At 37.8% G+C, this 25,323-nt stretch overlaps 1 protein-coding gene across 3 annotated transcripts in view; it reads left to right on the top strand.

Moving 5' to 3' along the window:
• GRM7 (glutamate metabotropic receptor 7) overlaps positions 1 to 25,323 on the top strand; it is an 872,629-nt gene that overhangs the window by 684,328 nt on the left and 162,978 nt on the right. For all 3 annotated transcript variants that reach the window (XM_074404859.1, XM_010337852.2, XM_074404860.1), the window contains exon 8: positions 12,055 to 12,990. In XM_074404859.1, coding sequence (XP_074260960.1) covers positions 12,055 to 12,990 — 936 coding nt within the window. The remainder of the gene's footprint in view (positions 1 to 12,054; positions 12,991 to 25,323) is intronic.

The raw sequence follows: 25,323 nt of genomic DNA, 5'->3' as shown, positions 1-25,323 counted from the left end.
GGAAACCCAATCACTGCCGTTTGCTCTAAGAGGCGCATGATACCAGAGTGGAGGTGCAGGTGTCTGCTTTGGAGTGACATGAACAATCAAGTGAAATGTCTGCACTATCTCGGTGGGAATTGGGGACATTTAAGATTTTAATCCAGGATGTAGTAAACTCACACTTGCTTTCCAAGAAGGCACTCTGGCAACTTCAGGCAAATAGTCATTGTGAGCTGCTGTTTTTAATCACAGATTAACATTAGATAACAACACTGATGTGGTCTCTGACCTCCTGGGTTTATATTCAGGTAGAGGGAGATGGACACAGAACTCAATACCCAGATGTTTAATTAAGTTAGCTATTATTATGAAGATAAATAAAGCAGAGTAAAGGAATAAGAAGGAAGGGAAAACCTAAAGTGAGAGAGAGACAGCAGTTAAATGGACCCAATAAGGATGATTTTAATAAATGGTCATCACTGGGGACAAAGAAGAAAAGGGTTTATGGGAGAAAACAGACAAAAACTTTCACAATTGTTATTCTCTGAAGGGAGCAAGGTATAGAGTCAAAGATGACTGTATTTGCACTAGCAATAATTTTAATAAAACTCCTCTATGTGTCAGACAATATGCTTCCTTGCATGTCCTTTTTCAATAAGTCTAGGAGGTAATTATTACTGTCTTCATTTCGCAGATGGAAAAATGAGGTTTCAAGAGCTTAAATACCTTGGCCAAGGTCACCCTGCTAGGATTTGAACCCATGTTCATCTGATTCTAGTGTTCATGTTATTATCTACTCTAGTCCATCAAGACAGGGTGACGGGTGTGTGGGGAGATCTGGAGAAAGAAAAGGAAGATGATGTGTTCAGTTTTACATCTCCAGGGTTTGAAAGGCCACTATGACATTAAATACTGGCATTATTCATCTAGAAGAATTGAAGCTCAAGAGAGAGAGGAGGATGAGGAATATTCATCTTTAAGTTCTTTGCATGAAATACATTGATCATTGGAGCCATAATATATTTTAACAAAAATGAATAATTATTTAGATAACTGCCATGTCTCAGGCATCATGCTGTTCCTTACACATGTCATCTTATTTAGTCTTTCCTTCCTAACAAACAAGGAAACTGAGATTCCACATTCTCTACTTGCTTATGGCCAGACTTTCTGGAGGTGGGAGAGCCAGGCTTTGATCCCAGGACAGCCTGACTTCCTAACTTACACTCTTTATTTTGAGCTGTACCTAAACGTACTGAAGGAGAGTGTTCAGAGAAGTCAGGGACTCTCGAAATCATGTTCTGTCCTTGGCCGCAGATTGCATATGACTTGTTTTTCTCCTGCCTCTTAATGTGTTAATTGTATTCATTTGTCCTCTATCCAGTAATCGAGTGCTACATATTTAATTCCCTTCCTTCCCTTAAAAAAAATGTCAAGGACATTTCAACTGCAAACATTCATTTTATACATAGACACACATTAAGTGATCAGAAAACTGATGAGACTCACACAAGTAATTATGAATCCTTTCATCATTTCTAATTACACTTAAACTCAAATTTTGAGTAGAGAAAAATCACTTCTAAAAGAGCGGTCAGTCTGTTCTTTCCTTCATGCCATCATTTATCTGTTTAATCCAACAATGCTACTGCATCCCTTCCCAGATACTGAATTTCAGTAGTGGATAAAGAGGATGGAGGTTGCATTCTCATGGAGCATACACACATTAGTTGGGAAAATAAACTTTAATTGAGTCTCATCTGTGGGCAAATACAAACTGTGTTAAGTGCTATGAAAAGGAATCTTTATGAATTAATAAAAGTGTTCATTCCAGTGGGTATAGAGACTTCCTGAACAAAACTTAGGTGAGCCTAAGGGTTACTGAGCAGTATATTGCAGCATAAAAGCCACTGTGGGCAAGGAAACTTCATAGAATTCAGATAAAGCCACGACAGTGAAGCCAGTTGATGGGTGTGTCAGCCAGAACGTGCATAGTTACATAGGAGGTATAAAAGCAATGAAAAATAATTGACGATATTAACCAAAAGGATGACGTGATTAGACCTGCCAATTAAAAGCACTGTGCTGGATGTTGTGCAATAATTGGCTTAGGAAAAGACCAGCAGGAAAGGGAGGTGAGAAAACTGGACAGAAAGCTTTTGCTGAAGAGGGTGTGGTAGCAAAGATTAGAAAAGATCCTTCAACTCTCTAAGGAACTAACATTTATCTGTTTTGTTCCTGGCAACTCAACCAGGTCCAGAACTTAGTAAGTACACCACATATAGTTTTTTGGATGATATAAATATTTTATTGCATGACATAAAGGTGACATAATTTGTTGGTAATTTAAACGTGTGGTTAAGGGAAAGGGAGATACCAAAGATGACACCTAACTACTGGCTTATGAATAGATAAAGCTACGATGCACTAGGGATTTGTATTTCTGTTTTCTTTGGATCTGAATCAGCTGCTTTTTTTTGTCTCTCTGTAAAGGACCAGATAGTAAATACTTTAGGCTTTTCTGGCTATGCATTCCCAACTATTCATTTCTACCATTGTTATAGCATAAAGGCAGCCATGAATAATGTGTACATCAATGAGTATGGATGTTTTTCAATAAAACTTTGTTTCCAGAAGAGGCAATGGACATGTTTTGACCCATAGGCCAGTTTGTCAGCCCCTGGTACAGATTATAAGTCCAGTTTTTAACAAATTTAATTAGAAATAAATTGAATATTAGATCCCACCTCATTGTTTCCCATTGAGACATTCATGTGAATTATGTTTACATTATAATATTATTCTTAAATTCAGGCTTTTAAAGAAGTATCTTCAAATGTATTTCATAATTAGAATAAGAAATATCTATCTTTGATTATTAAATATCTTCTAGGAAACTATCACAGAGGGAGAACAAATAGAAGGTCATTAGAGTTAGCAAATAAATTGTTTTCAAGGAGATGGCTTCTCTACTGGCAGAACTATTAAGGGGTGACTTAAGCTGTGACACTGATTTAAAAAAAAAAGATAGCTAACTGGTATCGGCAGATACATATTGTTTGGCAATCTGAGTATATGGTATTTTTTAAAAAGGCATAGAACTTGTAAAAACAAACAAACAAACAAACAAACAAACAAACAAAAAACCTGAAGATTTCCCATAAGACTCCCCTGATTCTTCCAGAAAAAAAAAAAAGTTGCACAATCAAGTAAAATGGGTCTGTTTTACTTAGGAGTATAGAAAGGTTTTACCAAGACAGATCTAGATTTACTTTTGGGGCCTACTATTCAATTCGTCTTGGAGTTTTGAATTCTGCAAATTTAAGAAAAGAGACTACCTCACAGTTTTTTTGTTTTTGTTTTTGGTTCTGGTTTTTTTTTTTGTTGTTGTTGAGGATAATTCAAGCATGAAAACAGTAAATACAGGTTGTTTAGGAAGAACTATAATGAAATCCGTTCTTGATGTGTAATTTAACAAACTTGTATTCCATTAGACTTGGTTGTCTGAGGTGGGGAAAAATGTTTCTTACACCCACTCACTTCATTTGTTTACTTTATATGCCCAGCTTCTGTAGGCATTTTAAGTTGTTTAACCACTAACATCAAACTTAAGCCCAGAAACCTTCTGATGACTTATATGCTTATATGCAAGGGTTTATAAAGGCAGGGATGAGAGGGTGTTCAAAATGAGTTGAGGATGAAGGCATTCTGGGAACTGCATTTATTTTCCATTTCCAGTTTGTGTGAGGTCTACATGAGAGCAGTCAGCATTTTTCATCTGGCAGGGGATCCTGGTTTATGAAAAACAACTCAGGAACATATGTCAAGATGTTATCTTTAGTTTATATCAGGAACCAAACATCTCATGACCCTAACTTACCTGGGTGATTATTGTGATATTCTTGCTTAGTAAGTTATTCATTCACTTCCCTAATTGCTGGTGGCAGGGCTAGCTAGGTGCCTGGAATTTCCCTTGATGGGACTCAGAATTTTTCTTTGTTTCCATGCTTGGGAAGCAGGGAGACAGGCAAGCCCCAGAAGGGTCCTTGTGTCATCTCAATAGTGTGCCACAGTATCAAGAATTAAAGACCAGATGTATTAGTCTGCTTTCACACTGCTGAATAAAGACATACCCAAGATTGGGCAATTTACAAACTAAAGAGATTTATGGATTTACACTTCCATGTGGCCGTGGAGGCCTCACAATCATGTCAGAAGGGGAAAAGCAAGAAGGGACCAGTCACATTTTACATGGATGTTGGCAGGCAAAGAGAGAGCTTGTTCAGGGGAACGCCTGTTTTTAAAACCATCAGATCTCATGAGACTCATTCATCATCACAAGAACAGTGCAGGAAAGAACTGTTTCCATAATTCAGTCACCTTCTACCAAGTTTCTCCCATGACACATGGGAATTGTGGGGGTTACAATTCAAAATGAGATTTGGGTGGACACAGCCAAACCATATCATTCCACCCCTGGCTCCTCCCAAATCTTATATTCCTCACATTTCAAAACCAATCATGCCTTCCCAACAGTCCCCCAAAGCCTTAAATCATTTCAGCATTAACTAAAAAGTCCACAGACCAATGTCTCCTCTGAGACAAGACAAGTTCCCTCTGCTTATGAGCTTATAAAAAAAAAAATAAATAAAAATAAAAATAAAATAAAATAAAAACAAAATTACTTTCTAGATACAATGGGGGTATAGGCACTGGGAAAATACAGCCACTCCACATGGGAGATACTGGCCAAAACAAGGGTCCCATGCAAGTCCAAAATCCAGCAGGCAGCCAAATCTTAAAGCTCCAAATGGTCTCCTTTACTCCATGTCTCACACCCAGGTCACACTGATGCAAGAGGTGGGTTCCTATGGCCTTGGGCGGCTTCATTCCTGTGGCTTTGCAGGTTACAGCCTCCCTCCTGGCTGCTTTAATGGGCTGGTGTTTAGTGTCTGCTGCTTTTTCAGGCACATGGTACAAGTTGTCAGTGGATCGATCACTTCTCACAGCTCCACAAGGTGGTGTCCCAGTAGGGCCTCTGTTTGGGGTCTCCCACCCTACATTTCCCTTCTGCACTTCTCTAGCAGAGGTTATCTATGAAAGCTTCACCCCTGCAGCAAACTACTGTCTGGACATCCAGGAGTTTCCATACATACTCTGAAATCTAGGGAGATGTTCCCAAACCTCAATTCTTTACTTCTGTGCATCCACAGGCTCAAAAGTACATGAAAGCTCCTAAAGCTAAGCTCCTCTGAAGCCATGGCCTGAACTGTACCTTGGCCCCTTTAGTCATGGCTGGAAAAGCTGGGACTGCAGGCACCAAGTCCCTAGGCTGCACATAGCATGGGTTTCTGGGTCTGGCTCACTTTTTATTCCTAGGCCTCCAGTCCTGTGATGAGAGGGTCTACCATGAATAGCTCTCACATGCCCTGGAGACATTTTCCCATTGTCTTGGGGATTAACATTCAGCTCTTTGTTATGCAAATTTCTGCAACTGGCTTGGATTTCTGCTCAGAAAATGGAATTTTCTTTTATATGGCATTGCTAGGATACAAATTTTCCAAACTTTTATGATCTGCTTCCCTTATAAAACTGAATGCCTTTAACAGCACCCAAGTCATGTCTTGAATGCATTGCTGCTGTTTCTTCTGCCGCATAGCCTAAATCATCTCTCTCAAGTTCAAAGTTCCACAAATCTCTAGGGTGGGGGCAAAATGCCACAAGCCTCTTTTGTAAAACATACCAAGAGTCACCCTTGCTCCAGTTCCCAACAAGTTTCTCATCTCCATCTGTGACCTCCTCAGCCTGTATTTCATTGTCTGTATCATTATAGCATTTTGACCAAAGCCATTCAACAAGTCTCTAGGGAGTTCCAAACTTTCCCACATTTTCCTGTCTTCTTCTGAGCTCTCCAGACTGTTACAACCTCTGCCTATGACCCAGTTCCAAAGTCATTTCCGCATTTTTGGGTATCTCTTCATCACTGCCCTGCTCTACTGGTACTAGTTTACTGTTTAGTTTGTTTTCATGCTACCAATAAAGACATAGCTAAGACTGGGCAATTTACAAAAGAAAGAGATTTATTGGACTTACAATTCCACATGGCTGGGGAGGACTTATAACCATGGCAGAAGGTGAAAGGCAAGGAGGAGAAAGTCATGTCTTACATGGAGGCAGCAGCCAAAGAGAAAGCTTGTGAAGTGAAACTCTCATTTGTAAAACCATCAGATTTCATGGGAGTCATTCGCTATCATGAGAATAGTGCAGAAAAGACCTGCCCCCATAATTCAGGCACCTCCCACTGGGTTCCTTCCATGACACATGAGAATTGTGGCAGTTACAATTTATGATGAGATTTAGGTGGGGACACAGCCAAACCATATCAGCCGAAGAGAAGTCCTTTTATAGTCACTATTTCACTTAACAGCACAAAGATGTTCTTCTGCATCCCAGCCTTTTGGAGAGCTTAGTTCGGCAGTTCCCAAATTTGCCCATATACTGAAATCACCTGAGAAATTTTGAAACACATAAATGCCTATTATTTACCTCTCAGAGGTTGTGACTTAATTTATCTAGGGTGTAGTACAGGCTCTGGATTTTTATTGAAGATCCAAGTAATTCAGATGTGCAACCAAATTAGGAATTACTGCCTCAATTCAAAGTTGAGGCTCAGAAACCTTAGGGAAGTCATCCCCATCTAGGATTCCTTGGGGCTTTGCAGTGAAATAAAGTTCTGAATCCTTCCATGGATGACCAGGGTCTACTGCATTAAAAAAAAAAAAAAAAAAAAAAAAAAAAAAACCAATAATGCTGTGTACAATTTTTTTCTTCCTGTAGTATATTTTTAAAAGGATGATTTTTATAATTACAAATTTTGAATAAGAAGGATCTGAATTGGCAATGTTTTTATTGTAATACAGAGTCCCCAGATTACATTCAGTCTAGTTATGCTACTACTGTTTTAAAATAGGGGCTGAATTTAAAAAGGTCTCAAAGTGCTGCAGAATTTTTTGCGAAGCACTTGCTAGCTCACTTCCACACCCCTCACCCCTTCTCGCCAGAACCAAAACCTGACTCTTTCCTAGCATTGAAAATTTAACATTCCTATACATTTTTTCTTAAACAGCTTTTTTTCCTTCAAATTAGACAGGACGAATGTATCTTAATGAACAAATGGCATTTTAATAAGAAACTTCTTTTTTAAAATTAGCTCATTCTATCAAGGTTCTAACAAGTAAAAATAATATTGCAGAGGATTATGTAATAAAAGCATCAGCCAGGTTGGTCTATGGAGTAAGCTTTGGAAATATGCAAATGGAATTTCACCAAGAAAAATATCCCTGAAGTGACAAAGTTTTCTTTTAGAGTTTGTCTTTGTGGGGGAAAGGAACAGATCTCTTCTCCATAAAAATGGATGCACTAATAGTGTTTATAACAATGCCATTTCTTTGGTGTTTGGCAGTAAGACAGCAACTAATTTACTTTCTTTTTAAAATTCCAGTGATTATAAGGTCTGCACATTCCCTGTGGAGTAGCTTTGTCTCTCTACTAGAGCCAGACACCATTTTTTTCCCCCAACATGTGTGCTAGAAAACTTTAGCTGGTGGTGCTTTTTCTCTGTTGTTGTGTGAGTCTGAAGCAATGGAGTCAAAACTGATTTTCTAAATTCAGTACTTTAGCACACATTTTTCTGAGCATTCTCAGGAGACAAAGACCGGTGTTTCTAATTACATATGATTCTAAATTTCCATTTCTTTCTAGAGTTGCCTACTATCCAGCTAAGAACTTAATATTATTGGTGAATTTTTCTGACCCTGTCAGAAGGTTTGCAAGTACCAAATTCAGAAATAAGAGAAAATGCATTTGATAGAATGCTTGACTGCAATTGGTAGACTGCCCATGGAGAATTGATTAGCCATTAAAGACAGTTTATCATTTCATGTTCAAAATTTTGGGAAACAGTTGTATTAGTGTTGCTTTATTTGGTGACATAATTTTTCTTTCAAAGATGTAAATTCTTTTTATCTGTCTTTCTGACTTCTTTATATTTATGCCATCCTCAGCAATATGAGTTTTGTCTCTTAGGCTTGTGTTTTTCTTGTTGCAAATTGGCTACTATAGCTCCAGGCATCATGTTTGCACAAATCAAAGTTCAAAGGCTGAAGGCAGTATGGAAGTAAGTACAAAATAGAGCCACATGTCAAAACCCTAACCAAAATAGAGTTAGTGAGGACCATAAAAAAGAAACTGTCATACTTGCATTCCTGAAAACCTTGAATGTCTTGCTCATAGCTTGGAAAAAGCAAGGAGAGCTTCTCACAGGAATTTTCTCTGGCCTGTAGTATTTCAGATAAGAACCTCAGATCAGGACCATAGTCTACCAATGACTATCTCCCCCAATGAACTAATGACAACTCCTGCAGTGAGTTTCTGAGACCAGTGAGCTTTCTCTCAAAGCGATTTGTGTGGGCTTCTTTCCTCAATTTTCCATGGGTATGCAGCACACCCTGGGTTACAACCCTTTGGTCTTCTCAAATGAAATATTTTGTTCTAGACAGCCTGTCTGTTGTCTGAGTTTCTGTTTTTAAGTTAACAATAGCATATTCGTTCTTTGCTCCTCTTGTTTAAGAATGAAAAACACCTCCCTGGGACTCTACCACAAGCTTATTCTTGCTTTCTTTGACCAGAACTGCATAATTTGCTCTTTTCCTAAACTATTGATTCACCTATTTATGCAATCTGTTTGCCATGTAGAATGTCAGCTTTTGGTAGGAGATTAAGATGCAAAGTTCTGTTCTCTTGCAAAAAGCTAGGATCTCAATAGCTCTTCCCCAGGAGCCACCTATTCAGCAGACCAGATACCAAAAAACCATAAACTTTGGATGTACTAGGAAAATGCATACTTATGGAGGAATGTAAACTTGCATTTTCTTATGAGGAAGACGATAAACATGCCAGTCTCTTTCTTAATCTTTCTGCACCTTACATCTGGCTTTCCAGCTAACCAAAACACAATTTTTTTTGCAGAGTTCAGGACAAACATGAACGTTACATTCCTGTTAGCCTTCTTGCAAAGTAAATTGATATTAGACTTGATTTTTCAGAGCGCTAAATAATTATCCTCCTTTAAAAGAGATGCCCATGGGCATTTGCAGCTTATTGTTTCTTAGGAAACAAGGCACTATGTCTGTGTGGATGGGTAGAGATATATATAAATGATATACATCACATTAACAAAATTGTCATTTACTGGAGCTTTTAAAGGTTAGTCAGTACCTTCATTGGACAGAGATTATATTTTCAATAATGATTTTTGTTGGCAAAGTGAGTAAATTGGAGTTGTGTCCACCTGGAGCAAGAGGAAACTTTGTTGGTTTAACATACACAATTAAATTGAGTTGAAATCGGCTCTAAACAAAAATTGAAAACAAATTAAATGATCAGTCAATGTGATGTTTGTGGTTATAGCTCTTGTGTATATTTGGATATGTTGAGAAAAAAAAAAAAATGCTGTGCCGCTTTGCGAGATATTTTATTTTATTCCGAGAGGGAAAAATAGTGAGTTGGCAGCATTCGAAACTGACTGTAAAGTATTACATTTAATGATAATTTGTTTATATATTTGTATGGGCCCTACATTTATTACTATAGATAAAGTTAATTATGTGGCACATTAGTAGCCACTAGTGTTGAAATCAAGTAATCTCAAGTTTAGCTAATAAAGTGTATTTATCTTTGTTGTTGTTATTGTTAATCTTTCCTGGTAGCCATGAGTAGGACCTTTTGTTCTGATGTTTGAAAACACTTGTATTAATACCATCAATTTTTTAAGGTTCCAACTCTTGGAATTCGACATTTGTAAAATTAATGCCTATCTTTCTCTCTTATAAGTTGTTTACCTAATTTTATGACTTTGAGATGGCTTCCAGTGACTTATTGTCTCAAAAATGATACTGAGAAAGAAAAGATTGTGCTTTATAGTTAGTGATTTCTTGGTGCTGACTTGGGTTTTGTGCTTAGGCAAATAAGTTGACACTGGAGTCATCTGAAACATTTTTGGTTCTCTGGTTAAAGTTTAAATTGAACCATTAGAAGGTTATGCTATTTTACCAAGTTTAACTTCTGAGCCATTTATTATTCCAAGTTAGCTATATTCAATTAAGAATTTGAATATAGTCCTCATTCAAGTATTGATGGAGGAATCACTCTCTGTTATGCATTTCATTCAGCATATTGACAAAAATCTGAAATTGCAATATGCAATGTATTATTTTTCTTTCCCCTTTTTCTCTTAACATTATGTACTTTAAAAATGTCTGAGACTTTCCAGTAGCTTTCTAATCCATTGTTTAGTTCAATTGTATTAAAAATTAAATTAACTAGGTATGAGAAAAATCAGCCATAATTGTTAATTGAAATTATTCTGTATAATAACTTGCAGACAGTACATCTTTTGTAACTTGTGGATACTAAAACTATTTCATGAATATATTGCTCAGGACTCTTGGTTTCAAGTAATACAAATAAAGTTCAAAGTATTTTAGTACAGATAAATTTACTGGCTTACATAATGCCATGGTCTAGGAAAATTCTTGATTCAGACATAGCTATATCCAGGAGCTCAAACAAGCTCACTGGTGATCTTTGTCTTTTCACTCTGCATTGGCTTCTTTCTGTAATAAACTACTTCTTTTAGCCATCAGCACTAGCCACCTTATATCCTGGAAACTCTCAGTCCAGTGAAAACAAAGATTTTTATCCTGTGTGATCTCAGAAGTCATGAAATTAAATTCTATGATCTGGGACATAATGATACCATCCCTGACCCAATCTCTGTGGCTAGGAGGTTGGAATGTATCAGTGGTTGACAAATGTGATCCCTGAACAATCCTCAGCATCATTGCCTGGGATCTTGTTAGAAATGCATATTCTCAGGCCACATCCCAGATCTAATGAATCAGAAAATCTGGCAAACTATTGTAACAAGTCCATATGATTCTGATGCACTCTCAATTTTGAGAATCACTACAATATACTAATTGGTTAGACCTGGGTCATGTGCACAACCCAAGAGTTTCAGCGTAAATTTAACCCCACAGAAAGCATATAGAAAAGAAATCTGAGGAACTGATACCAGGGAAGAGAAAGAGCAGATGCTGTGCTGACAAAAAGGAGAGATGCCTACTCTAATGAGATTTCCGCCCAATAGTAAGGTTTCCCGTTGTTTCTAATTCCATTATTTCTCAGAACACTGCTGGTTATGTTCCCCTCCAGAAAACCAATGTTTCAATTAAGCAAATACATTCTCCTCTAGGATAGTCTAAATTTCATCTGCAAATAGGGACTGACCAACCTTGAAAGGTTTCCAGACCATATTATTTTCTTATCAAATACTTCCCAAATTCGGAGGAAATAGACTAATACAATTAAAGCCTTCAACAGTAAGCCCAACTTCTCCCCTTTGATAATAGATTCACATTGCTGTAAAAGTTCTCAGTGAAAATAATGGTAATGCTTACAGAATTTTAGGGAAGGTGGCCAGTACTGTAGTATTATCCAAAATAATTTTAGAACATTTTTAAAATAAAACACCTAACAAAATAGATGAGTGTAGTTTTTCATACTGCCAAAGTGTTTTTGTTTTTGTTTCTTACTGGATTTGGGACGTTTACACTTATTATCCAGGTAAAGACAGCAGAGTGCATGCCAGTGTATTTCAAGTTATCTGCTCACAAGAATCATTTGGGCACTTGTTATAAATACAGCCCCTAAGATTCGTTTTCAGGATATTCATATTTATAAAGTCAGGAATGGAAAGGGGGAAATTGTATTGTCTCAGGGAATTCTTAAGACCTGGCATGTTGAAAACACTCTATTGCTGAAGAGTGAGGATGCTGGAATCATCTGGTATGGGCTCAAATCATGCTTGTAACTCTTGCAAGCTGGAGGTAAGCTATTCAACCTTGTCAAGCCTCAAATATTACTTGCCATGAGTACCATTTCTTGCTGGTGTTCTTTTTCTATTCTCTTGAAGAATCTGCCTGATTCACCTTCTTATTTCTTGTGTTACAGATAGAAGACATGCAGTGGGGTAAAGGAGTCCGAGAGATACCCCCGTCAGTGTGCACACTACCATGTAAGCCTGGACAGAGAAAGAAGACACAGAAAGGAACTCCTTGCTGTTGGACCTGTGAGCCTTGTGATGGTTACCAGTACCAGTTTGATGAGATGACATGCCAACACTGCCCCTATGACCAGAGGCCCAATGAAAATCGAACCGGTTGCCAGGATATTCCCATCATCAAACTGGAGTGGCACTCTCCCTGGGCTGTGATTCCTGTCTTCTTGGCAATGTTGGGGATCATTGCCACCATCTTTGTCATGGTCACTTTCATCCGCTACAATGACACGCCCATTGTCCGGGCATCTGGGCGGGAACTCAGCTATGTTCTTTTGACCGGCATCTTTCTTTGCTACATCATCACTTTCCTGATGATTGCCAAACCTGACGTGGCAGTGTGTTCATTCCGGCGTGTTTTCTTGGGCTTGGGTATGTGCATCAGTTATGCAGCCCTTTTGACGAAAACAAATCGGATTTACCGCATATTTGAGCAGGGCAAGAAATCAGTGACAGCTCCCAGACTCATAAGCCCAACATCGCAACTGGCAATCACTTCCAGTTTAATATCAGTTCAGCTTCTAGGGGTTTTCATTTGGTTTGGTGTTGATCCACCCAATATCATCATAGACTATGATGAACATAAAACAATGAACCCTGAGCAGGCCAGAGGAGTTCTCAAGTGTGACATTACAGATCTCCAAATCATTTGCTCCTTGGGATATAGCATTCTTCTCATGGTCACATGTACTGTGTATGCCATCAAGACTCGGGGTGTACCAGAGAATTTTAATGAAGCCAAGCCCATTGGATTCACTATGTACACGACGTGTATAGTATGGCTTGCCTTCATTCCAATTTTTTTTGGCACTGCTCAATCAGCGGAAAAGGTAAGTGAAAATGCACAACATAACATGTTTTTCAAAAATGTGTTTATTTTTGTAAGTGCTGAAACTAAATTGATTGCATAAATTAAGAAGTTTTGTATATGCAGAATGGTATTTCCAAAAGTAGAGAACTAACTCAAGGCTTAGTAGGCTTCAGTGCTACAAGAATCTAAAACTGTGCCACATTCATTCCACTGGAAACCAATCAGATGTAGCCTTTTCAAATTAACATTTATTATAGAATTACTAAATGTAATGAGAGATTATCCAGTATAAAATTATCTAATCTACCTAAAACAACTCTTCATAATAATTCATTCCCCACTTTCTCTACTTACACACATATTTTTAGGGGTTGGGAAGGGAGGAGCACAGTACCTTCTCCTCCAGGTGGGAATGTGTGATAGTCATTACTATCGCCAGTGTAAATGCTCGCTCTCTCTTCCTGGTGGCTACCCAGGCTATCACTGTCCATTGGATCTAGTACTCAAGCTATACAATGAAGTAGAGTTGCCCAGTTGTATATGCACAATATATACCCACACGGGTGAATACAGGAAAGATTTGGTTAGCATTCCACCATAGCCTCCCTACAACTAGATAGACATTAATCATGTCCAGCAATTCATAGTGAGATCAGAGGTGCAACTTTCTAAAAAAGGAAGAGGCAGTATTTGGTGTAGAGGGAGTGTCAATCAAGCTGTGAAATTCTGTGGCCAACATATTTGCTAGTGCACATGCACCTTCAGGGTAGTTATAAGTCTTGTGAATCTTTGATTTAGACAGCCCTATGGCATTGATTCTAGACATGATTCTTATACATCTGACTCCTATACTCACCTACATGGCTGTAACATTGTGTAATATCAACTCTAATATGTTGATACTGATAAGATATGGTTTATTTCACTGGATGTAGGCAGCTGTGGCAGGTTGGTACACCTGTGACTTAGAGTTCAAACTGATACATTCTGCACAAGAGGGTCTAGGGATAGCTTGACTAGATGTTAGGGCATTGAGGGTCTAGCCTGGTTCCATGTTACTTTGGACAAATCTCTGAAATATTCAGGGACTTAAATGGGAAAACAAGGATTGACTTAGACTGTCTAAAATTTGCAATAGTCAGTGTATCCAGAAATTAGATTAATCTAGTTTTTGTTACCTCTGTTCTCCATGTAATCATGCAAAGGATTAATGGCATTTTACTAATTTCCCAGCTGAAAATATATATTTTACTTAAGTTGTATAATTCAGAGGCTATAATTTTGAACCATGTTTTTAAAATGTAAATTTTCATGAAACCATACAGAATTCTAAAATCAAGGACAGTGAATGATTCCAGATTATGGTTTTATTCATAAAATTTTAGAGAAAGTTCTTCTAAAATATATGCTCAATAAGCATAGTATGTTTCAATTTCATAATGCATGTTTACTGTCTGTGAAACCAACTTGAATATCATTTTATTCTATCTATTCCTGAGCCACAGAAATAGTAAAATACGAGTTATAGTAGTAAAATACAATAGAGAGCAGAATATATATATATATTTATATATATTTACATATATATGTTTATATATATATATATATATATATGCGCTGGTAAGTTGATAAGTATTCAAATTTTTATAGGGAATGATGAGTATCATAAAAGCCTATGGAGATAATAATTATTTTGTTATTAAAACAACACCTCATGTAACAAGTTAAAGACATTAAAACCTTTCCTGTAAGTTTATTCTTATAGAACATAAGAAGGAAAAATAATTATAGCAGTTTTATAGATGAGTCTGATTATAATGCCTATTTGACAATATATGTCTCTCCCATTTCATTTTTCATTTCTAGTCATGATTATGGATCTTTCAATAAGGTCACAGGCATAATTTACACATTTATTTAAAAACCCAAAAATGAAACAAGGTATCAGGAGTTGAATTCTAGTTGTTTTAGAGTACTCTGTGTTTGTAGAATTGGAGTGTGGGGAAATTTAAGCTGTCTTCGAGCAATGTGCTTTTTATCCCGGAGTTTTAGAAGGAACGTATTTTTCTTTGTGTATTCTCGATGGGTTATGAAGTTTTATGTGGCTGATTGACACGATTAAAGGTATAGAATTGCCAAATGGGAACAGTAAGTTATATAAAAATGCACATGAACTTATCATAGGCATATGGCTAGAGAAGTATGAACAACCAATGAGGAAATACCAGCGCATTTACATGAAACCATGGCATTTAAATTTTGGAATGTGGCAAATTATCAAATGTAACAAGGAAATCATAGCAAAAGGGATTTTTGCCAAGCCAGCAACCTACAGAATCACAACATTCTCATTTTTGTTTAGATCAGTTTAAGTGTTTTAAATCAAAGAATTATAACAGAAAAAATAAGATTAGGCAGTGAGTTCAATAATAACAATTTACTGTTGCAAGAAATTGAATTTATATTGATTATGCTAGGAATATCTGTAAAAATTTCTGTCAAATTTATTAGCACAACATAAAGAGCAAGCAGTGTTCTTTTTCTTATTTTTTTTGTGAATTATTCACCCCATGAAGTTTATTTTTGCTTTTGTTAAGGAGGATACAGGAGACCACTGCTATCTTGTTTTATCACTGTTAAACCCATGACTTCTAGAATGAGCATCTCACCTCATGGCCAGGGATGGAAATGGTGAACTTTAACCACAAGAGAATGATTCCTGCTTCAGGAATTATATTTAGGTGACTGTAATGGTGTAAGAACACACTAAAACCGGTACATCAATAGCACAGTAGAAGCTGGCTGGCCCAGTGTGATGTGATAACATCCCATTATTTTGTTGAAGACTAGAATGCTTTCTGTAAAAAGCAAAAGCTTGCCTTCTGGTTGTATCTATGTAGGGAGTTGCACATCTAAAAAAAGAAATATGCTTTAGGTAGGGAAAATACAGGCTACCCTGTTAAAATCTCAAAAAGTCTATAGATGATATGTTCATCTAGAGCTTTCTAGCTAGTTGTTGCCAGATGAGCTTTTTAGGTGGGTTAACATATCCTTATACACAGGCAGGGAGACATTGCTTTTGCAATGTAATTCTACAAAGTGAAAATAGGTCTTGATACATAATGAATGGGATCAGAGGTTCTCAGAGGTCTTTCTTTGTGTATAAGTGTGTTTGTTTAGATAGGAGGATGGTGAGAAGAGGAAAAACAAAAAGATTGAGGTAATTGAAGGGCAGAGAAAATTGCTAAAAAGGAATAGTGGCTTGAAGAATCATGTCCTCTAAAATGGCACACACAGGCCACTGTTCTGTGCATATTATAACAGAACCAGGGTACAATGCAAAACTTAAAAACTTAATTTGATTTCCACTGGAACATTCAGTCACTAAATGACCAAACTGGGGCAATTATTGGCTACCTTTCAGCCAGTTAAGGGTTCTTAGCTCAGTGGTTCTTCAAATTGTGCTCATGATCATCCCCTGAGGAATTTTTTAACAAATATTGCATATCTCCCCAACCCTGTAATCCCCTACTGGTTGACAGGTCTAGAATGGGGCATAGGACTATTCATTTTTCTTTTTTTATTGTTCAGGAATAATTATTTTATTTTTAAAGTGGTAATTGACATGTAATAATTGTATATATTTATAGGGTACAATGCAATGTTTTCATGCATATAGATATATAATTATCAAATTGGGATAATTACCTTATCTTCACCTTAAACATTTGTCATTTTTTAATTTTAATTTTAAATTTATTATACTTTAAGTCCTGGGGTACATGTGCAGAACATGCAGGTTTCTAACATAGGTATACACATGCCATGGTGGTTTGCATCCATCACCCTGTCATCTACATTAGATATTTCTCCTAATGTGATCCCTCTCCAATCCCCTTGCCCCCTGCTATTCCTCGCCTAGCCCCCCATCCCTCAACAAGTGTGTGATGTTCCCCTCCCTGTATCCATGTGTTCTCATTGTTCAATATTCACTTATGAGTAAGAACATGTGGTGTTAGGTTTTCTGTTCTTGTGTCATACCAGTTTCATCCATGTCCTGCAAAGGACATGAACTCATCCTTTTTTATGGCTGTATTGTATTCCATAATGTAGATGTGCCACATTTTCTTTATCCAGTCTATCACTGATGGACATTTGGGTTGTTTTCAAGTCTGCTATGGTGAACCATGTCATAATAAACATAAGTATGCATGTGTCTTTATAATAGAAGGATTTCAAATCCTTTTGTATTTACCCAGTAATGGGATTGCTGGGTCAAATAGTATTTCTGTTTCTAAATCCTTGAGGCATCCTCATACTGTCTTCCATAATGGTTGAACTAATTTATATTCTCACTTTTCAAGCTTTATGGAAAAATGCCAATGAATGCCAACCATGCTTTTTAAAAGCCTCACTACTTTCTTCCCTTTTATAGAAGACATCCTGTAAATATTTACTTGATTCTTAATTTCAGAAACTTTGGGAATAAATTAACTCTTATTTCAAGCAAAGGGGAGGTCCAGAAATCAAGAAACCAGGAGATCAGAAAGATACTAATCCACAGTCAAAGACAATTGTCAAGCAAGGATTAGAATATCTGAATGAAGCATCACTCCCAAGACTTGAGCCAGAGACCATTAAGAAGTCAGGACCAACTCCCTGGCCTTGGGACCAGAGATAGTGATAGAGTAGGTAGACAGTGGTGTTCCCCAGGGGTATTTCTTGGGGAGCTGAGAATATAGACCAAGAACTTTTGATCTTCTGCATGTAACAGATAGCCCCTCAGAATCTGAACACAAAGCAAAACCTGCCTAGAACTAATACAGGGATCAGAAATACTTGGCAGGTAGATAAAGGTTTCTCCTACATGCCCAAGACAGATGTCACTAATCAATTATGGCACACTTCCCCTGTACCCTGGTATGGTCTTTAAATCTTTTTCAACACAGTTTTAAGACAAGGACTATTAACAAAACAGAACTGGAATGAATTTGAGATCCATATGCTATTTCTGATTTAGTTTTAGATTCTTGATACCACTTCCCATTCAGCTGTTTGCTCTCATTGTGTGAAAACCAATGATAGTTTTTATAAAGATTACTCTACTTAAAGAATAGTCAAAGAATTGGGGTGTGCTTTAATTCTTTTTGTTTGTTTGTTTGTTTGTTTGTTTTATTTCTTATTACAAACCTTTTTTGTTAAACTGCCAAATTCCATCCAGCAAGGGACAGCCCAAGAAGTTCTCTAAGGAAGTTATATATTAGTTGATGCTTCTGTACTATTCAATTTGATTAAAATTTTATCATGGTGTTTCAGTAATTAAATTTACAACGATAAAGCATGTACTCTGCCCCTGGTACTCTGTTTAGGACTGTGATGCAGAGATAAAGAAAACAGTGTTCTTTTCCATTAGGAACTCATACACTAAGGGCGAACATAGGTCTTCAAACAAACATTGAATCGGTGAGAACTACTACAGTTGTAGCACAAAGAATAAAGGACAGGCACATGGAGAAAGAGCTTCCACTTATGCTTCACAGACAATATGACAAGTGGAATTGTCATGTTTAGAGAAAGTTTAGAGGCAGAGAAAGTAGCATGACAATGTAAAAAATTATATCACATGTTAAAAAGGGAGGGAAAATGTTTTCAACACATAACACAGAGAGGAGACAGATTGCACTTACACAACTTTGACTCCTGTAAAATGTGAGAGTATAATAACCAGAATTAATGAAACTCATTTTATGTGCAAATTTTGGAACAATGTGAATCCCACGGTTTCCCTTCCAAATTAAACTTTTGGCAACAGTCACATCTTTTCCATATAGTGGGCCAAGTTAATTTAAAATATTCTAGCTTGTAAGCTGAAGTATCTCTTTGTCTACCTTAAGAAGAAATATGAACTTAGGTGCATGTTGAATTCTGCATGGTCTTTCCTCTGATGCAATCCACCACCCTCTGGTTTTATGGGGCTGGACTTTATAGCAGAGGCAGAGATGTAGTAAAAAGCAGCAACAGCCAAATTGTGAAGAGCTCTGTTTTACTTTTCTCCTTGAATCCATGAAGAGTCAGCAGAAGTTTCTAAATGTAGGAGAAACATGTGCATAAGGTATTTTGAAATGAGAATTTTAGAGACAGTGCTTGAAGATGAAAAAATGTAAAAAGCAGCTAGATGTAAGAAAACTAGTTGAGTATCTATTACAATAATTTGACAAAAGATAGATAGCACTGGGAGGATAATCCTTCAAATCGGGGATGGGAAAGGGTGGAGTAGGTTTGAAAGCTATTTTGGACTTTTTAAGCATTAAAAAAATATGTGAATTATGTTGATTTGTTATGTCAATAGAAATACAAATTTTGAAAATTTGTCTAATTCTGAAAATAACATTGCCCACTATTTAATCTTTTTATTCTTTAATCAACAACAACTAAGCAAAGAAAGGTAATTCTCATTATCCTACACCCTAGAGACAATCATTGTCCAATCATCTGGTGGTAACATCTAGTCGTATAAATATATGCACATTTACACACATACCCAAACTTATTTGATAACAAAAATCCATATTTTCTCTTCTAGTGTGTTTAGTAAGAACCTTCACCTTGCTTTGGAACACAGGAGTGAGGGATGTCCCAGTGCATAGTTTTTGCTGATGCCATTTGTGCACTCATGCCATGATAGGAACTGATAATGATTTAGAGATCTTGCTTCTGCTGTTTGGTTTTGTCTGTTCATGTTCCTACCAGAAGCCTATGAAACTATTTCCTTTCTGTTGCCTGCTGTGACCTTGGTGATAACTGAGCTTCTCTCTAAACAGCTGTCAGAAACCAGCTGTTTACAAGGCTGCAGTTAGCCAGTGGTTTGGGATGGTGGCGTCCTCTTTCTTCCTGCCGTAATGCATCAGCTCATTTCAGATTCAACCACTTAGGATAATTGGAGTCTCAACCATCTTGGACCACTGCTCTAGCTAGAATAGCTACTTCAGCAGGTAAAAATAAAGGGTCTTTATAAAACTGAACTGAGTTAGAACTAAAAAGGGAATAACTTACTACATTGAAAGAAAGGCTTTAATCACTGGAAGTCTGAACAGAGTGATACTCAGAAAGCAAAATTCATGCGAAAAGGGAAGACTCAACAACAGACCTTGAATCTTCCCGCCACCTCCCATGGAGAGCTCCCTGGAGCCCACTTTTCCCCATAGGTGTCTTGCACTTTGAGAACTCAGCCACTAAGAGACACAGCCATAGGGAACCAGGCCTCACATTTATAAGCAGAACTAGGATAAACTAACACATCTCTGTTCTCTAGCTTTTCTCAAAGCATCAGAAACCATCTCTCATTTTCAGAAGGAATCTCTCAAAGCACGGGAAACCATAACAGAGCATAGTCTGCTGATGGGCAGTCAGGGGTCCGTCAAATCCTGGGCTCAATAGATGTAGGTCACAATACTGGCCCAACTGAATTCTTTCCATCCTCTTTTGCCTTCTTTTCTTCTGGTCCTAGAAGCTGGTTTTTTGGGGGCATTTTCTTCAGCCCCACCATCATATACTGCTCTGAGCCTAATCATTGTACATTCTGGATGTATCACTTAACTTATTTGGTCTTCACTTCTTTCCTCTTCACTGTGGGTCTATTCGTTTCTACCTCTAGGTTTAAGAGAAAATAAAATCTTTAAGTTGCTTAGCATACAAACATAAAAGACTGATGATACAAGATGATAATGAAAATAAAGAATAGCCAGAACACTCATATACTGCCAGTAGGAATATAAAATATGGTACAACTGCTTTGGAAAACAGCTTGCCAGGTACTTTAAAAATTAAACATATACCTACCATACTGCTCCAGCCATTCGTCTTATGTATTTTACCCAAGAGAAAAGAAATAGTGTATTTATATAAAGACCTGTACATGAGGTTTGTGTTTTGTTTTGTTTTGTAGCTTTATTTCTAATAGCCCCACCCTGGAAATAACCCAAGTGTTCCTGAAAAGGTAAATAGATAAAAATTGGGGGTGGGTTCATCCACAAAATGGAATACTACTCTGCAGTAAAAAGCAATGGACCAGGCTGAGAGCATGGTTCATGCCTGTAATCCCAGCATTTTGGGAGGCTGAGGCAGGGGCATCACCTGAGGTCAGGAGTTTGAGACCAGCCTGGCCAACATGACGAAACCTCGTCTCTACCTAAAATACTAAAATTAGCTGGGTGTGGTGGCATGTGTCTGTAATCCCAGCTACTTTGGAGTCTGAAGCACAAGAATTGCTTGAATCCAGGAGGTAGAGCTTGCAGTGAGCTGAGATCACGCCACAACACTCCAGCATGGGCAACAGAGACAGACTCCATCTCAAAAAAAAAAAAAAAAGCAATGGATCATTGATGCATTCACCAGCATGGATAAATCTCAAAATAATGCTGATTAAGGCCAAGTGTAGTACCTCATACCTGTAATCCCAGCACTTTGGGAGGCCGAGGTGGGCGGACCACCTGAGGTCAGGAGTTCGAGACCAGCCTGGCCAATATGGCAAAACCTTGTCTCTACTAAAAGTACAAAATTAGCCAGGTGTGGTAGTGGGTTCCTGTAATTCCAGCTACTCAGGAGGCTGCAGCAGGAAAACAGCTTGAACCACGGAGGCAGAGGTTGCTGTGAGCTGAGGTCACAGCACTGCACTCCAGCCTGGGTGACAAGAGTGAGACTCTGTCTCGAAAAAGAAAAAAAGGCTGATTAAAAGACCCCAGACATAAAGGAACATATAATGTATGATTCAATTTACATCAATTTTTAATTATTCGAATTAGTCTATAGTGACAGAAAAGTCAGTTGTTGCCTATAAATAAGCAGAGAAGGGCTGATGAATTACAAAGGGCATGAGAACATTTTGGGGGTAATATGTGTTCACTCTCCTGCCTGTGGCGATGGGTTCACAGATGTATAAGTCAGAATAGATCAATTTGCATACTTCAACATGAATAGTTTATTATATATTAATTATATCTCCATAAACCCATGACAAATTGCTTTATTCAGAAATCCTTCTCTTTTTCTCATCTTCCTCTTTTTTTCTTGAAATGTAATCATTAAATTGCCTTATGCCAACTGGCCTATTTGTACAGTACTGAACATAGAAATACATTTATAATGATATTAGAATTATTCAAATGACAGTATGTAAAGCTCTTTAAACATTTTCTACCTGGTAAATGCTCAGTAAAGGATAACTTTATTCTTCTACGCTAGGTTCCTCTTAGCAAAATATATCTATCTAGGCATTGGCAGCAAAATATGTCCCCAGAAGGTAAAATAGTCATATATCTGGGGTAACTGTCAGTAGAGGCTGTATTTTAAGTTAGTGGGACTGTAAGAGCTGACACTGGAGAGGTGGGTAGAAGTAAAGCCCTGGAAGACCCTGTGTGCCCTATTTAGGAGCCTGGAGTTTATTTTTCAAACAAGGGGAGAAGTGTTTCAATGGCTTATGGGACAGTGTGTGACACGCTTGGGCTTACGCTTTAGAAAATTACTTATTGCTTATAAGTAAGGAATTTCTTGACAGTTAAGATGTGAAATTTTACCCTGGGAAGACAGACAGTGGCTACCAGTTATGATTTACATGGACTTTTTTTATGCTCATATTTTTAGACCCAGGTTAGCGCACAACCTCAAGGGTGAGAAAGAATGAGAATAGTCTCTTGGAGCAAAAATTGAATCAGAGCTGGAAGTCACCTATAGCACCTTTACTTCCCCCTTCAGAAAGAGGCCAGCAAACCCCTTACACAGAAAAACATTAGATGAGAACCCAGCATATGATCTTCCTCTCACCTCTGCTTCATAGGATGTTTGGTGTGGAAGAAACGTGAACACTGGCTTCAGTCTATACCCTCCCTCCCCAAGTAAAGCATGAGATTTTGGAATCAGACTGAAACACCATAATAATATTTGTATATTACAGGGAATCATAATTGTTGTTGGAGAGTATCTGTGTACTAGAAATACTGCCCATATACAGCCTTCCTTGTTTTGGTATATTCTCACTACATTACCACAACACTAGTTTCTTCTGATTGTAATGGATCTCTGGTGTTAAACTGCAAGCAGTTCCTAATGAATAAAGCTATCCTCAAATGACTGGCACTTGGGGTATAAGAGTTCAGGGCACACACCACCTGCTCTGAAATTACACACCTTCAGATGGCTCCGCTTGTCACCTTTTATAATACATTTGGTTGCACTCTACCCACCCAGCTCAGGACCATATTTGGCTCTCTTGGTCCGACTGGGTTTGGCCATAAAGTTTTCTGTTCATAAGCCATTGAGAGGTGAGCAACCTCAAATAAATAGGCATCCAGTTGCAGGCTTCAAGGAGGAACCCAGTGGAACATTTTCCATCTAAGTCTCATGTACATGATGGTGTTGGGGAAGTAAAAGGGTTACAGATAGTCAATAGAGAGATCATAGAGAAAGGTATACTGTGGCAAGGATTGTAGAAGACAGGTTAATGCCACTAATCTCATTAATAGCACTCCCCTGAGGCTCTCAATGTCTCTATGTACCTGAAGGAGGAAATTCACTCAGTGAGTCATCAGTAGAAATCAGTAGAAATGAATGACTGAAACAAAACATCCCATTTTCCTTCTCATATTGCAGGCCCTTCATCCTCACTTTCAACTTAGATTAGTGATTTATCACTTGCAAAGGACTTAGATTGTTTCCAGAAAGGCTTGATTTACACATAAGGAGTCAGTTGTTGACACCTGGGAGATTCTGGCTAACAGACCCAAAGCCCTAGATCAGATTGTAATGATTGGGTTTTAGCGTCAAGGACTGATATTTGGGCTGGCAAAATCTGCCTTCCAATTCTATCAATTCTGTTGTGTTTCTCTGGTAACCTTCTCAGTTCCCTGTCAAAGTGACTAGGATGAGGCATCATGGCCAAATTACATTGTTGATGAGGTGAAGGCTGCTGCCTGGTGTTACACCAAATGCCAGATGAATGGACTCCTTAGTTTTAACCCAGCCACCAGATCATTATCTTTTTGTTTTATGTTTTAGATCTTGAGGTATGGAAGTATCTTGTACATTATTATTATTTTTTATTGTACTTTAACTTCTGGGGTACAGGTGCAGATCTTGTAGGATTGTTGCATAGGTACACACATGCCATGGTGGTTTGCTGTCTCCATCCCCCATCACCTACATTAGGCATTTCTTCCAATGTTACCCCTCCCCAACCTTCTCATCCCCTGCTGTTCCTCCCCTAGACCCCAACCCCTATGATTCCCTCCCTGTGTCCATGTGTTCTCACTGTTCAACACCTGCCTATGAGTGAGAACATGCTGTGTTTGGTTCTCTGTTCTTATGTCAGTTTGCTGAGAATAATGGTTTCCAGATTCATCCATGTCCTTACAAAATGAACTCATCATTTTTCATAGCAGCACAGTATTCCCTGGTGTATATGTGCCACATTTTCTTTGTCCAGTCTGTCTTTCATGGGCATTTGGGTTGGTTCCAGTTCTTTGCTATTGTAAACAGTGCCACAATGAACATATGTATGCGTGTGTCTTTATAATAAAATGATTTATAATCCTTTGGGTATATACCCAGTAATGGGATTGCTGGGTCAAATGGAATTTCTATGTCTTGATCCCTGAGGAATTGCCACACTGTCTTCCACAATGGTTGAACTAAGTTACACTCCTACCAACAATATAAAAAGTGCTCCAATTTCTCCACAGCGCCTCCAGCATGTGTTGTCTCCAAATTTTTTAATGATCACCATTCTAACTGGCATGAGATGATATCTCAACGTGGTTTTGATTTGCATTTCTCTACTGACCAGGGATGATGAACATTTTTTCATGTTTGTTGGCCTCATAAATGTCTTCTTTTGAAAAGTAGCTGTTTATATCCTTCACCCACTTTTTTATGGAGGTTTTTTTTTTTTTTTTTCCTTGTATATTAGTTTTAGTTCTTTGTAGATTCTAGATATTAGCCCTTTGTCAGATGGGTAACTTGCAAAATGTTTTTCCCATTCTGTTGGTTGCTGGTTCACTCTGATGATTGTTTCTTTTGCTGTGCAGAAACTTTTTAAGTTTCATTAGATCCCATTTGCCTGTTTTGGCTTGTGTTGCCATTGCTTTTGGTGTTTTCGTCATGAAGTCCTTGCCTATGCCTATGTCCTGAATGGTATTCTTAGGTTCACCTCTAGCGTTTTTATGGTGTTAGGTCTTATGCTTAAATCTTTAATCCATCTGAAGTAAATTTTAGTGTAAGGTGTAAGGAAGGGGTCCAGTTTTAGCTTTCTGCACATGGCTAGCCAGCTTTCCCAAAACCATTTATTAAACAGGGAATCCTT

The sequence above is a fragment of the Saimiri boliviensis genome, chromosome 8 (genome assembly GCF_048565385.1).
Source record: "Saimiri boliviensis isolate mSaiBol1 chromosome 8, mSaiBol1.pri, whole genome shotgun sequence".
NCBI lineage: Eukaryota > Metazoa > Chordata > Mammalia > Primates > Cebidae > Saimiri > Saimiri boliviensis.
The sequence above is the reverse complement of the archived record's forward strand: the minus strand, read 5'-3'. Positions and strand labels throughout refer to the sequence as shown.